This window comes from Schistocerca serialis, chromosome 1 (assembly GCF_023864345.2).
Source record: "Schistocerca serialis cubense isolate TAMUIC-IGC-003099 chromosome 1, iqSchSeri2.2, whole genome shotgun sequence".
NCBI lineage: Eukaryota > Metazoa > Arthropoda > Insecta > Orthoptera > Acrididae > Schistocerca > Schistocerca serialis.
Genome location: NC_064638.1, coordinates 603,675,067 through 603,688,044, shown reverse-complemented (window position 1 = coordinate 603,688,044; position 12,978 = coordinate 603,675,067). Strand labels below are relative to the sequence as shown.

The 12,978-nt window shown below is 46.2% G+C and overlaps 1 protein-coding gene across 1 annotated transcript in view; it reads left to right on the top strand.

Annotated features, from left to right (window-relative positions):
- LOC126477208 (high-affinity choline transporter 1) overlaps positions 1–12,978 on the top strand; it is a 361,021-nt gene that overhangs the window by 237,273 nt on the left and 110,770 nt on the right. The window contains exon 5 of the mRNA XM_050103600.1: positions 2,562–2,717. Within this exon, the coding sequence (XP_049959557.1) occupies positions 2,562–2,717 (156 nt within the window). The remainder of the gene's footprint in view (positions 1–2,561; positions 2,718–12,978) is intronic.

The following is a 12,978-nucleotide window of genomic DNA, read 5'->3' as shown; positions in this document are numbered from 1 at the left end:
TACAGAAGTAACTGCTACCAGTGTTTGTTCCGCTATCATACAATCATACAATAAAGGATCCTTCTTTCTATGTATTCGCAATACATTACGTTTCTCTATGTTAAGTGTCAGTTGCTACTCCCTGCACCAAGTGCCTATCGGCTGCAGATCTTCCTGCGTTTCGCTGTAATTTTCTAATGCTGCAACTTCTCTGTATACTACAGCATCATCCGCAAAAAGCCGCATGGAACTTCCGAGACTATCTACTAGGTCATTTATACACATTGTGAAAAGCAATGGTCCCCATAACACTCCCCTGTGGCACGCCAGAGGTTACTTTAACGTCTGTAGACGTCTCTCCATTGAGAACAACATGCTGTGTTCTGTTTGCTAAAAACTCTTCAATCCAGCCACACAGCTGGTCTGATATTCCGTAGGGTCTTACTTTGTTTATCAGGCGACAGTGCGGAACTGTATCGAACGCCTTCCGGAAGTCAAGGAAACTGGCATCTACCTAGGAGCCTGTATCTAATATTTTCTGCGTCTCATGAACATATAAAGCGAGTCGGGTCTCACACGACCGCTGTTTCCGGAATCCATGTTGATTCATACAGAGTAGATTCTGGGTTTCCAGAAATGACACGATACGTGAGCAAACAACATGTTCGAAACTTCTACAACAGATCAGTGTCAGCCGGCCGCGGTGGTCTCGCGGTTCTAGGCGCGCAGTCCGGAACCGTGCGACTGCTACGGTCGCAGGTTCGAATCCTGCCTCGGGCATGGATGTGTGTGATGTCCTTAGGTTAGTTAGGTTTAAGTAGTTCTAAGTTCTAGGGGACTGATGACCACAGCTGTTAAGTCCCATAGTGCTCAGAGCCATTTTTGAGATCAGTGTCAGATATATAGATCTATAGTTTTGCGCAACTGCTCGACGACCCTTCTAGAAAACTGTAACTACTTGTGCTCTTTTCCAATCATTTGGAACCTTCCGTCCGTCAAGAGACTTGCGGTACAGGGCTGTTAGAAGGGGGGCAAGTTCTTTCGCGTACTCTGTGTAGAATCGAATTGGTAACCCGTCAGGTCCAGTGAACTTTCCACTGTTGAGTGATTTCAGTTGCGTTTATATTCCTTGGACACTTATTTCGACGTCAGCCATTTTTTCGTTCGTGCTAGGATTTAGAGAAGGAACTGCAATTAACATGAGTTGATGTTCATATAATGCACTTCTTTCGTTGGATTCACTCAAAATCTCCCGTTGCCAACTGTTATTTGTTAATTCGCACATTTTCCTAAAATATAATTTTGTGCGTGCGGTATAGCACGTTTTACGATTTGTGGTAGTATATATAAAGTTAAACGAACACTTTACATATATGCCGTGCTAAAAAGTAATGTCTCCGAATTTCTTATGTCAAAACACTTAAAGCTTTTTATCTTGATTGTTCATGGCTGCCTAGTTGAAGCCCTCTGCCGCTAGAGGACTCCGAATTGTAGCCTTTGATATGGTGGTGTGTAAAGTAACTATATCGGTGATCGAGGCCCACGAGTAAGGCAGGCCGTGGGACGTACGTCACAGCACGTGACACTGCACGTAAGTGACAGCAGCCGTCTCCGGCGAGGAGCGAGTAAATGTTTCAGACAAGTTTCATAATTTTTGACTGTTCGTTAAAATGCAAGCAAGCTCTCGATAGCACCCGAAAAATTTAAGATCTTTAGTGGATACCTTTCCAATTGCGTATTGATTTCCCGTAGGCCCAGCACGGAGTCGAGCGTTGGCGAAGTGTCGCAGACAAGCCGACAAATGTGACGTCACATGTTGCGATACCGCTATTTCTCATGGGCCCCGGTCGGTGCATGAGAAAAGCCCGCTGTAATCGAGTTTCGAATGCGATGAGTTTGTTCAAACATGGAGCACTCCCTTCTTCGGCATGACCCTGCCAGGCCACACACGAGCGCAGCGACATCTATAACAATACGACGCCCTTTTTTCACTGGTATCGATTATCCTACATACAGTCCCAATTTGGCTCCCTACGATTTTCATCTGTTTCCAGAACTTAAAGAACACCGTAGAGGACCTCAGTTTTATAGCGATAGGACGGTGCAAGCACGAGCGAGGTTGTAGCTCCATCAACAGAATCATTCTACAGTGACGATATCAGCAAACTGGTCTGTCGTTGGGAGAAAAGTAGTCTTCGAAATGGTAACTATGTTGAGAAATAAAAGTGTAGTATGTTAACAGCGTTTGGTTTATTTATAAAAGCTTCAAGGGTTTTTACAGAAAAGATTCGGAGGCATTACTTTTCAGCATTCTCTCGTACAAGCCCATGTCTTTATAACCGGTTCGGATGTCTACTATAATTTTACTTTCAAACAGTAAAATCACGTTAAATAAAAGAAGGACAATCGAAAAGACAGACAAGACACTTCAACAATAAAATTTTTAATGATTAATAAAAGCCATCTTTTCTAAAAGTGGAAGAAAACTGAACACAAGTCATTCGTAGTGTAGCTGACCTGATTGTACTATTGCCTTGACTATAAAATACACTACGGATGAATGTCACGTGTGTGTGCTGCAGGCGGCATCTTCTTCGCGAACAAGATGCGGCAGCAGGGCTACATCACGATGCTGGACCCGCTGCAGGACTCGTTCGGCGAGCGCATGGGCGGCCTGCTCTTCCTGCCGGCGCTCTGCGGAGAGGTCTTCTGGGCCGCCGGCATCCTCGCCGCGCTGGGTGAGTAGGCTTCGCTGCGCACCCACCAATCGCCTGAAAATGTAATTAAGTATACGCATAATAAGGAAAATTCCGTCGTTTTCTCTAACACATGCTGTTTGATTTATAATAGTCACCAGTGTGGTATACGACTGGTGCGTAAGTTTGTAGCGTTTTTGTTTTGAATTAGTATTGAGGTTGCTACGGGTTTATTTATCGATTGTCACTTTTAGCTGTAGTTCACTGTTGCTAGTTTAGTTTACATACTGTCATTTTGTCATTTGGAGATAGTGAGTGGAGCTGTAGACCCTAGAAAATCGAGTGCCACCTGGGACAGTTGGAACATTTCCGACGTATTCTTCTCTTTGATGTGAATGCTTGGTGACTGTTCGTTCGAAAGAACAGACACCACGCTGATCCTGCAGCTGTGAAACACTGTATGTAAATTTGAAGGGGCTGACTGCTATCAGCTGCTCGGTGGGAGTGTGGATCGGCCATGAGGCTCACCGAGATAGTCTGTGCAGTTGCCATAAGGCTGTGTCCCAGATGGTGCTGTGGTTACCGCACCTGCCTGGTATGCAGGAGATCCCGGGTTCGAACCCCTTTCCGGTACATATTTTTGTTCGTCGCCGCTGATTCCGCTTAATTTTCCGCTGCAGCTGATAGAAGTTATCCCTTTCAATTTATATATAGTGTTTCACAGCTGCGGGATCAGTGTGGTGTCTCTTCCTTCGAATGAACAGACACCATGCTTTCACATAATTTACAAGCCTGGCGAATGTACAAATACGTCTGACCTCCTGTGGGAATCTCTAAGCAGCGAACAGTTGTATAATGGACAGGGACGGCGGACAGGTGGCGCTAGGTGGGGCTGTGGATCGGGCAAGGCGTACCGAGGTAGACCGTGCAGTTAACGCTGCGTCCCGGATGGTGCAGTGGTTACCGCACCTGCTTAGTAAGCAGGAGATCCCCGGTTCGAATTCCTATCCGGTAAACATTTTCGCTCTTCGCAGCTGACTCCGCTTAATGTCCAGCTGCAGTTATCTCCCTCCAATTTACGTATCTTATGTTTGAGTTCTATAGAGGGATGACAACAGCGGAGGCAGCCACAAACATTTGCGACTATATGGAGATATGCTACTGGACAGAGCACGGCAAGAGAATCATCATCAATTGGCTCGCGAACAACACCCGCCATTTCTCCCCTGTATCGTTACTGGTGACGAGAAATGCTGTCTTAACGCTAACACAAGGAAAAGAAAGAAATGGTTGAGCCCAAACAAAATAGCAACACCTCGTACAAAGACCTGCATCCGGTGGAACAGCAACGTGGTGGTGTACTACGAATTGCTTCCCCGAGGTGTAACTATCACTGCTGACCTTAATTGTCAACAAATGAGACGTCTTGCAGACGCAGTCCGAGAACAAAGACCAGGAAGACTGCGTCAGGTGATGATGACGATAACGCCTGCTCGCATTCTGCGAGACTGACAAAGAAAACTGTACAGGAGTTGCTCTGGATGTTATTTCGCGCCCATCTTATTCATCTTTTCTTGTGCCCTTAGATCTTCACCGGCCGGAGTGGCCGAGCGGTTCTAGAGGCTACAGTCTGGAACCGCGCGACCGCTACGGTTGCAGGTTCGAATCCTGCCTCGAGCATGGATGTGTGTGATGTCCTTAGGTTAGTTAGGTTTAAGTAGTTCTATGTTCTAAGGGATTGATGACCTCAGACGTTAAGTCCCATAGTGCTCAAAACCATTTGAACCATTTTGATGTGCAAAATGGGTAAGCAGGGATGGCTAGATGGCTAGAGAGCAAATGTAAGGATGTAGAGGCATATATCACTAGGGGTAATATAGATACTACCTGCAGGAAAATTAAAGGGACCATTGGAGAAAAGACAACCACTTCTATGAATATCAACAGCTCTGATGGAAAACTAGTTCTAAGCAAAGAGGGGAAAGCAGAAAGGTGGAAGGAGTATATAGAGGATCTATCAAATGGCGATGTACTTGAGGGCAATATTATAGAAATGGAAGAGGACGTAGATGAAGATAAAATAGGATATACACTCCTGGAAATGGAAAAAAGAACACATTGACACCGGTGTGTGAGACCCACCATACTTGCTCCGGACACTGCGAGAGGGCTGTACAAGCAATGATGACACGCACAGCACAGCGGACACACCAGGAACCGCGTTGTTGGCCGTCGAATGGCGCTAGCTGCGCAGCATTTGTGCACCTCCGCCGTCAGTGTCAGCCAGTTTGCCGTGGCATACGGATCTCCATCGCAGTCTTTAACACTGGTAGCATGCCGCGACAGCGTGGACGTGAACCGTATGTGCAGTTGACGGACTTTGAGCGAGGGCGTATAGTGGGCATGCGGGAGGCCGGGTGGACGTACCGCCGAATTGCTCAACACGTGCGGCGTGAGGTCTCCACAGTACATCGATGTTGTCGCCAGTGGTCGGCGGAAGGTGCACGTGCCCGTCGACCTGGGCCCGGACCACAGCGACGCACGGATGCACGCCAAGACCGTAGGATCCTACGCAGTGCCGTAGGGGACCGCACCGCCACTTCCCAGCAAATTAGGGACACTGTTGCTCCTGGGGTATCGGCGAGGACCATTCGCAACCGTCTCCATGAAGCTGGGCTACGGTCCCGCACACCGTTAGGCCGTCTTCCGCTCACGCCCCAACATCGTGCAGCCCGCCCCCAGTGGTGTCGCGACAGGCGTGAATGGAGGGACGAATGGAGACGTGTCGTCTTCAGCGATGAGAGTCGCTTCTGCCTTGGTGCCAATGATGGTCATATGCGTGTTTGGCGCCGTGCAGGTGAGCGCCACAATCAGGACTGCATACGACCGAGGCACACAGGGCCAACACCCGGCATCATGGTGTGGGAAGCGATCTCCTACACTGGCCGTACACCACTGGTGATCGTCGAGGGGACACTGAATAGTGCATGGTACATCCAAACCGTCATCGAACCCATCTTTCTACTATTCCTAGACCGGCAAGGGAACTTGCTGTTCCAACAGGACAATGCACGTCCACATGTATCCCTTGCCACCCAACGTGCTCTAGAAGGTGTAAGTCAACTACCCTGGCCAGCAAGATCTCCGGATCTGTCCCCCATTGTGCATGTTTGGGACTGGATGAAGCGTCGTCTCACGCGGTCTGCACGTCCAGCACGAACGCTGGTCCAACTGAGGCGCCAGGTGGAAATGGCATGGCAAGCCGTTCTACAGGACTACATCCAGCATCTCTACGATCGTCTCCATGGGAGAATAGCAGCCTGCATTGCTGCGAAAGGTGGATATACACTGTACTAGTGCCGACATTGTGCATGCTCTGTTGCCTGTGTCTATGTGCTGTGGTTCTGTCAGTGTGATCATGTGATGTATCTGACCCCAGGAATGTGTCAATAAAGTTTCCCCTTCCTGGGACAATGAATTCACGGTGTTCTTATTTCAATTTCCAGGAGTGTATGATACTGCATGAGGAATTTGACAGAGCACTGAGAGACCAAAGTGGAAAAAAGGCCCTGGGTGTAGACAAAATTCCATCAGAACTTCCGACAGCCTTCAGAGAGCCAGCCCTGACAAAACTGTAACATCTGGTTTTGCATCACCTCGGTTCCGAGATTTCCAGAACCTCTACAGAAAATTTGAATAGAGATCAACATAAACATCATTTCCGCCCTTTTTTTGCTCATTAAAACCACACGTTGCACCATATAGTGAAACCTTCTGAGGTGGTGGTCCAGATTGTTGTGCACACTTGTACCTTTAATACCCAGTAGCACGTCCTCTTGCATTGACGCATGCCTGTGTTCGCCGTGGTATACTATCCACAAATTCAACGAGGCACTGTTGCTCCAAATTGTCCCACTCCTAAACAGCGATTCGGCATAGATCCCTCAGAGTGGTTGGTGGGTCACGTCGTCCATAAACAGCCATTTTCAATCTATCCCAGGCATGTTCAATGGGGTTCATGTTTGCAGAACATGCTGGCTACTCTAGCCGAGCGATGTCGTTATCCTGAAGGAAGTCATTCACAAGATGTACACGATGGGAGCGCGAATTGTCGTCCATGAAGACGAATGGCTCGCCAATATGCTGCCGATATGGTTGCACTGTCGGTCGCAGGATGGCATTCACGTATCATACAGCCGTTATGGCGCCTTCCATGACCACCAGCGTACGTCGGCCCAACATAATGCCACCCCAAAACAGCAGGGAACCTCCACCATGCTGCTCTCGCTCTACAATGTGTCCAAGACGTTCAGCCTGACCGGTTGCCTCCAAACACGTCTCCGATGATTGGCTGGTCGAAGGCATATGCGACACTTGTCGGTGAAGAGAAGGTGATGCCAATGCTGAGCGGTCCATTCGGCATGTTGTTGGGCACCCTGTATGGTGTCGTGGTTTCAAAGGTGGACCTTGCCATGGACGTCGGGAGTGAAGTTGCGCGTCATGCAGCCTACTGCGCACAGTTTGAGTCATAACACGACGTCCTGTAGCTGCACGAAAAGCATTATTGAACATCGTGACGTTGCTGTCAGGGTTCCTCCGAGCCATAATCCGTAGGTAGCGGTCGTCATTTGCAGTAGCGCCCCTTGGGCGGCCTTAGAGAGGCATGTCATCGACAGTTACTGTGTCTCTGTATCTTCACCATGTCAGAAAAACATCGCTTTGGTTCTCTTTAAAACGCCTGGACACTTCGCTTTTTGAGAGCCCTTCCTGACACAAAGTAACAATGCGGACGCCATCGAACCGTGGTATACTCTGTCTAGGCATGGTTGAACTACAGACAACGCGAGCTGTGTACCTCCTTCCTGATGGAATGACTGTAACTGACAGGCTGTCGGACCCCCTCCGTCTAATAGGCGCTGGTCTTGCATGGTTGTTTACATCTTTGGGCGGGTTTAGTGACATCTCTGAACAGTCAAAGGGACTGTGTCTGTGATACAATAACTACAGCCGTCTATCTTCAGGAGTTCTGGGAACCGGGGAGATACGAAACTTTTCTTGATGTGTGTATAATAATTCCAATCCCAAAGAAAGGAGGTGCTGACAGGTGTGAAAATTACCGAACTATCAGTTTAATAAATCAAGGCTGCAAAATACACACACGAATTCTTTACAATCGAATGGAAAACTGATAGAAGCCGATCTCGGGGAAGATCAGTTCGGATTCCGTGGCAATGTTGGAACACATGAGACAGTACTGGCCCTGCGACGTGCCTTAGAAGACAGATTAAGGAAAGACAAACCTACGTTTCTAGCATTAGTAGACTTATAGAAGGGTTTTGAGAATGTTGACTGGAATACTCTATTTCAAGTTCTGAAGGTGGCAGGGGTCAAATACAGGGAGCGAGAGGCTGTTTAAAAATTGTATAGAAACCAGATGCCTGTTGTAAGAGGCGAGTGGCATGAAAGGGAAGCAGTGGTTGGGAAGGGAATGAGACAGGGTTGTAGCCTAACCCTGAAGTTGCTGAATCTGTATATTGAGCAAGCAGTAAAGGAAACAAAGGAGATATGTGGAGTAGGAATTAAAATCAATGGAGAAGAAATAAAAACCTTGAGGTTTGCCGATGACATTGTAATTCTGTCAGAGGCAGCAAAGGACCTGGAAGAGCAGCTGAGCGGAATGGACAGTGTATTGAAAGGAGGGTATAAGATGAACATCAACAAAAGCGAAACGAGCATAACAGAAGGTAGTCAAATTAAATCAGGTGATGCTGAGGGATTTAGATTAGGAAAGGAGACACTTAAAGTAATAGATGAGTTTTGCTATTTGGGAAGCAAAATACTGACGATTGTCGACATAGAGAGGACATAAAATGTAGACTGGAAATGGCAACAAAAGCGTTTCTGAAGAAGAGAAATTTGCTAACATCGAGTATAGATTTAGGTGTCAAGATGTCTTTTCTGAAAGTATTTGTATGGAGTGTAGCTATGTGTGGAAGTTAAACATGGACGATAAATGGTTTGGACAAGAAGAGAGTAGAAGCTCTCGAAATGTGGTACTACAGAAGAACATTGAAGATTAGATGGTTAGGTCACGTAACTAATGAGGAGGTGCTGAGTAGAATTGGGGAGCAGAGGAATTTATGGGCACAACTTGACTAGAAGAAGGGGTCGGTTTGTAGGACATGTTGTGTGGCTCAAAGGATCACTATTTTAGTAATGGAAGGCAGCGTGGAGAATAAAAGTCGTAGAGGGAGACCGAGAGATGAGTACACTAAGCAGATTCAGAAGGATGTAGGTTGCAGTAGTTACTTGGAGATGAAGGAGATTGCACGGGATAGAATAGCGGGGAGAGCAGCATCAAACCAGTCCCTGGAATGAAGACAAAAACAACAACCAGTGTCACTTCCCGCTCTTCCTATTCCATTCGTAGATGGTTATTATCTTAGGCAGGTATCGAAGAAACTGATACATCAAATAACCTACTGTATTTTATCAAAATTATCTAAACACTTACCAGGGGACTCCAATATGGTCCGTGTACAGCCTTCTCCTCCATGAGGGCTTGAACAATGATGGGAGCGATTTCAGTGAGGGTTCTGAACGTCTGTGGTTGAACAAGAACGCATTCTTCCTCAAGATCCGAAACCGAAGAGGGCTGCACACTCGGGTCGACATTCTAACTCATCACATAGGTGTTCCACTCAGCTCACATCGGCCCTCTGGTGACGCCAGCCAGCTTCCGGAATGATATTGACCACAAACCATTGCCTTGCAGATGCTGCATTATAATAGGGTGCACCGTCGTGCTGACACACACACACACACACAAAAATCGTCTCCGAACTTTATGCAGTGTACAAAGATGTAAAATGTGTTCATAACCTTTCGAATTTAGCGTTTTCTTAAGCGCAGTAAGGGGACCACAGACTAACCACCAAAAACACGCCCATACCGTAACACTATCTCGTCCACACTTCACAAACTGCGACAAGTGCGCAAATAAAACAGTGATCCAGGAAGTGTAGAATAAATTTCTCTATTTCCGCCAATGATCACAAAACTTTTGGTCCTTAGACTAACGGTTTGGGTCAGCAATGACCATGTTCAGATCTTTTTTACAACTTCCTAATAGAATAAAGCTATAGTGGCATCGTCACGAAATATACAAAAAATCATCTTAGGTCCGTCGCACACATTTGAAACATGGTGCAAAGTAGACCACAGTGCCGGCGGAGTGCTATGCCACTACGGCTTTATTATATTAGAACATGTTATAAAGTAAATCTGGTCATTACTAACTGAAACCGGTAGTCTAAAGACCAAAAGTTTTGTCATCATTGACGGAAATAAAAGAAATTTATTCTTCGAACATCACTGCTCGCAACTACAGATGACGGCAGGAAAAGTTGACCAAATGTTCGCCAACCCCAAAGACTTTCATCGGAATACCACAGTGTATAGCGTGAATCATCATTCAAAATCACTCCTTTCCATTCATCCACTGTTCAGTGGCGTCTATCTTTAGACTACCTCAAGCGTCGCTTAGCAATGACTACAGAAATGTGTGGCTTATGTGGAGCTGCTACACAATTGTACCCCATTCTTCTTAACTCTATACGCAGCGTCATTGTGCTTGTTGGAGAGGCAGTAGAACTTTGGAACATGAGTGATTTCTTTCGCTGATGTAATGCGTTTGTTTACAACCACCGTCCGCAATTTTCGACAGTATCTGTCCGCCAGTACGTGAGGTGTGTCTGGCATGGGTTTAGCTGTTGGTGTTCTTTCGCGATGCCACGCCACATTCACATCACTAACAGTCGCCTTGGGCAGCGTCAGAAGGGTTGAAATGATCCTGATGGAGTTGTTACTCGGGTGACAGCAATGTCTACTCCACGGTATTAAGTCACTGAGCTCTCCGACCAATTATCCTGTCACTGTTTCTCTACTGACAACACACACACATTGCCTCCTTTTCTACCGACAGGTCCACCTCTCGTAACATTATATAGCGATATCCGGATATTTCTGATCATATAGTGTATGTCATAGCTCTTTCTGCTCCCGGAAGATAGTGAGTAAAGAGCTCTTCCATGGACAGTATCGTTCTTGTAACGTCTCCCACTTCTTCATTTCTTTAATACTCTCATAGCGCATAAACATAAACGTGCTGTATCGTGCAATTCTTATTTCAGTATCTTCTATTGTTCCGTGAATTCGACTTGGTGAGTGGTATTGGTGACAGACCGAGGGATAAGGGTCGAGAATTGGTTGTCAGGGACCTGCCACTTAATATTCCCGCAGTATATCTGAGACCAGCGTCTGTCTTCCCAACGGCTATGTTAAAGTGTTCATTCCACCTTCAAACCGTTCCAGACAGTCCCTCTAGCACAATGAGTCCGCTTAGAGAGTTAAGAACGGGGTACAATGGTTGAGCATATAGTCATAAGCCACAAATTTCTGTAGTCACTGATAGAAGTCACTTATTGCCAATCGAGGAGTCAGAATCCTTACGTACGAGGTGGAATCCAAAATTTTCGGGACTGGTGCTGCCATCTGGAAAGTAGAAGTCGTCGATTTTTGCACCGCTAGGCGACGAGAGCTGCATATTTGGTGAGTCAGTGTGCGGAATGGCATTCAGCTCGGAGGACTTGTTGCGTGTCCACAACTATTTCCGTAATATTCTGTGCTTGAAGTATGGCGATTTTACGATGGATCCGCGAACAGAACAGCGCATGTGTATCAAATTCTGTGCGAATCTCGGGAAAAGTGCTACTGAGACCCTTGCAATGATTCAACAAGTGTTTGGGGGACAGACCATGAGCTGTACGCATGTGTTTGAGTGGCATGCTCGGTTCCGGGTCGGCCGTACAGACGTCAAAGATGATGCTCACACTGGAAGGCCCGTTAGCCGCAAAACTCCAGACATTGTTGCCAAACGTCAACAATTGGTTCGTGCGGATCGACGTCGAACCATTCAGGACCTTGCGGATGAAGTGAATATTGTTTATGGGACATGCCAACGAATGTTGCTGATGAAATGGGCATGCATTACGTCACCGCAAAGTTTGTGCCAAGGATCAGAAGGCACAGTGTGTTGAAGTGTGCACGGACCTTCGTCAGACCGCATCTGATGATCCAGCCTTCTTGTCATGGGTTATCACCGGCGACGAGTGCTGGATTTATGGTTATGACCTAGAGACAAAGCAACAATCGTTCCAGTGGAAGAACCCAGTCTCTCCAAGACCCAAAAAAAGCGAGACAGGTGAACAGCAAAGTGAAGAGCATGATCGTCGTTTTCTTTGATACCAACCAAACAGTGAATTCCGCGTACTACTGTGACGTTTTGCGACGACTCCGTGAAAACGTGCGGCGACGACGGCCCAAACTTTGGCGTCAAAACTGAAACTAAAGTTGAAAGGCCGTCGGTTCGACACGCTAGAGAGGATTCAAGAAGCATCGCTGGCGGTGATAAACACCCTCCCAGAACATGACTTCCAGAAAATATTTGACCAGTGGCAGAAGCGCTGGAACCGGTGTGTACGTGCGGATGGGAACTACTTTGAGAGTGATGGTGACCATTAGTCCAAATGTAAGGTTTTCAACAGATAGCAGCAAAAGTACCGAAAATTTTGGATAGCACCTCAATATTTATGTGAATCCTATTCCATTATTTGCGTTCAGACTAAGTTACTAAGTTTTAGATCAGTGTTAACGTCTCAGTAAAAACAAAAATTAAAAATAAGACGCTTTAAAAGAAATAAATTATATCTCTGGTCTAGCAGTCTGTGCCTGCTACTTCAGAGACTCACCGTGGCTCATTTAAATCTCTGTGCTACTTTCTCTCACTGAGTTCTATACCACAGAAGAAGATGAAATAAATTTTATTAACTCCTCATGCATTGATATAGCAATAAGATAATATTTAATAAAAGAATACATGGTCCATGATAGGCTGTAATGTAGACAATGTCTAATTTAAATCATGTGATAAGATAATTTCGACGACTTGTCATTTTCAAGCATCTGTAAAACCAACGTGGAAGAATATCTCATTGTCTGCATACATCTCCTCACATCGCAATGCATAAGTAACCTAATACACACCTCACATTAACATACCACCTTACCATGCAAAATACCTACTTACAAGTGTAATATTATGTATTACATGTCGTAACTGTCAAATTATTTTTCACTACACGTAAAAAGTAGACTTCGTTTTACTAGGAGAATTTTGAGAAAGTGTTGCTCATCCGTAAAGGAGACGATGTATGGAACATTTGTGCGACGCATTCTTGACTAC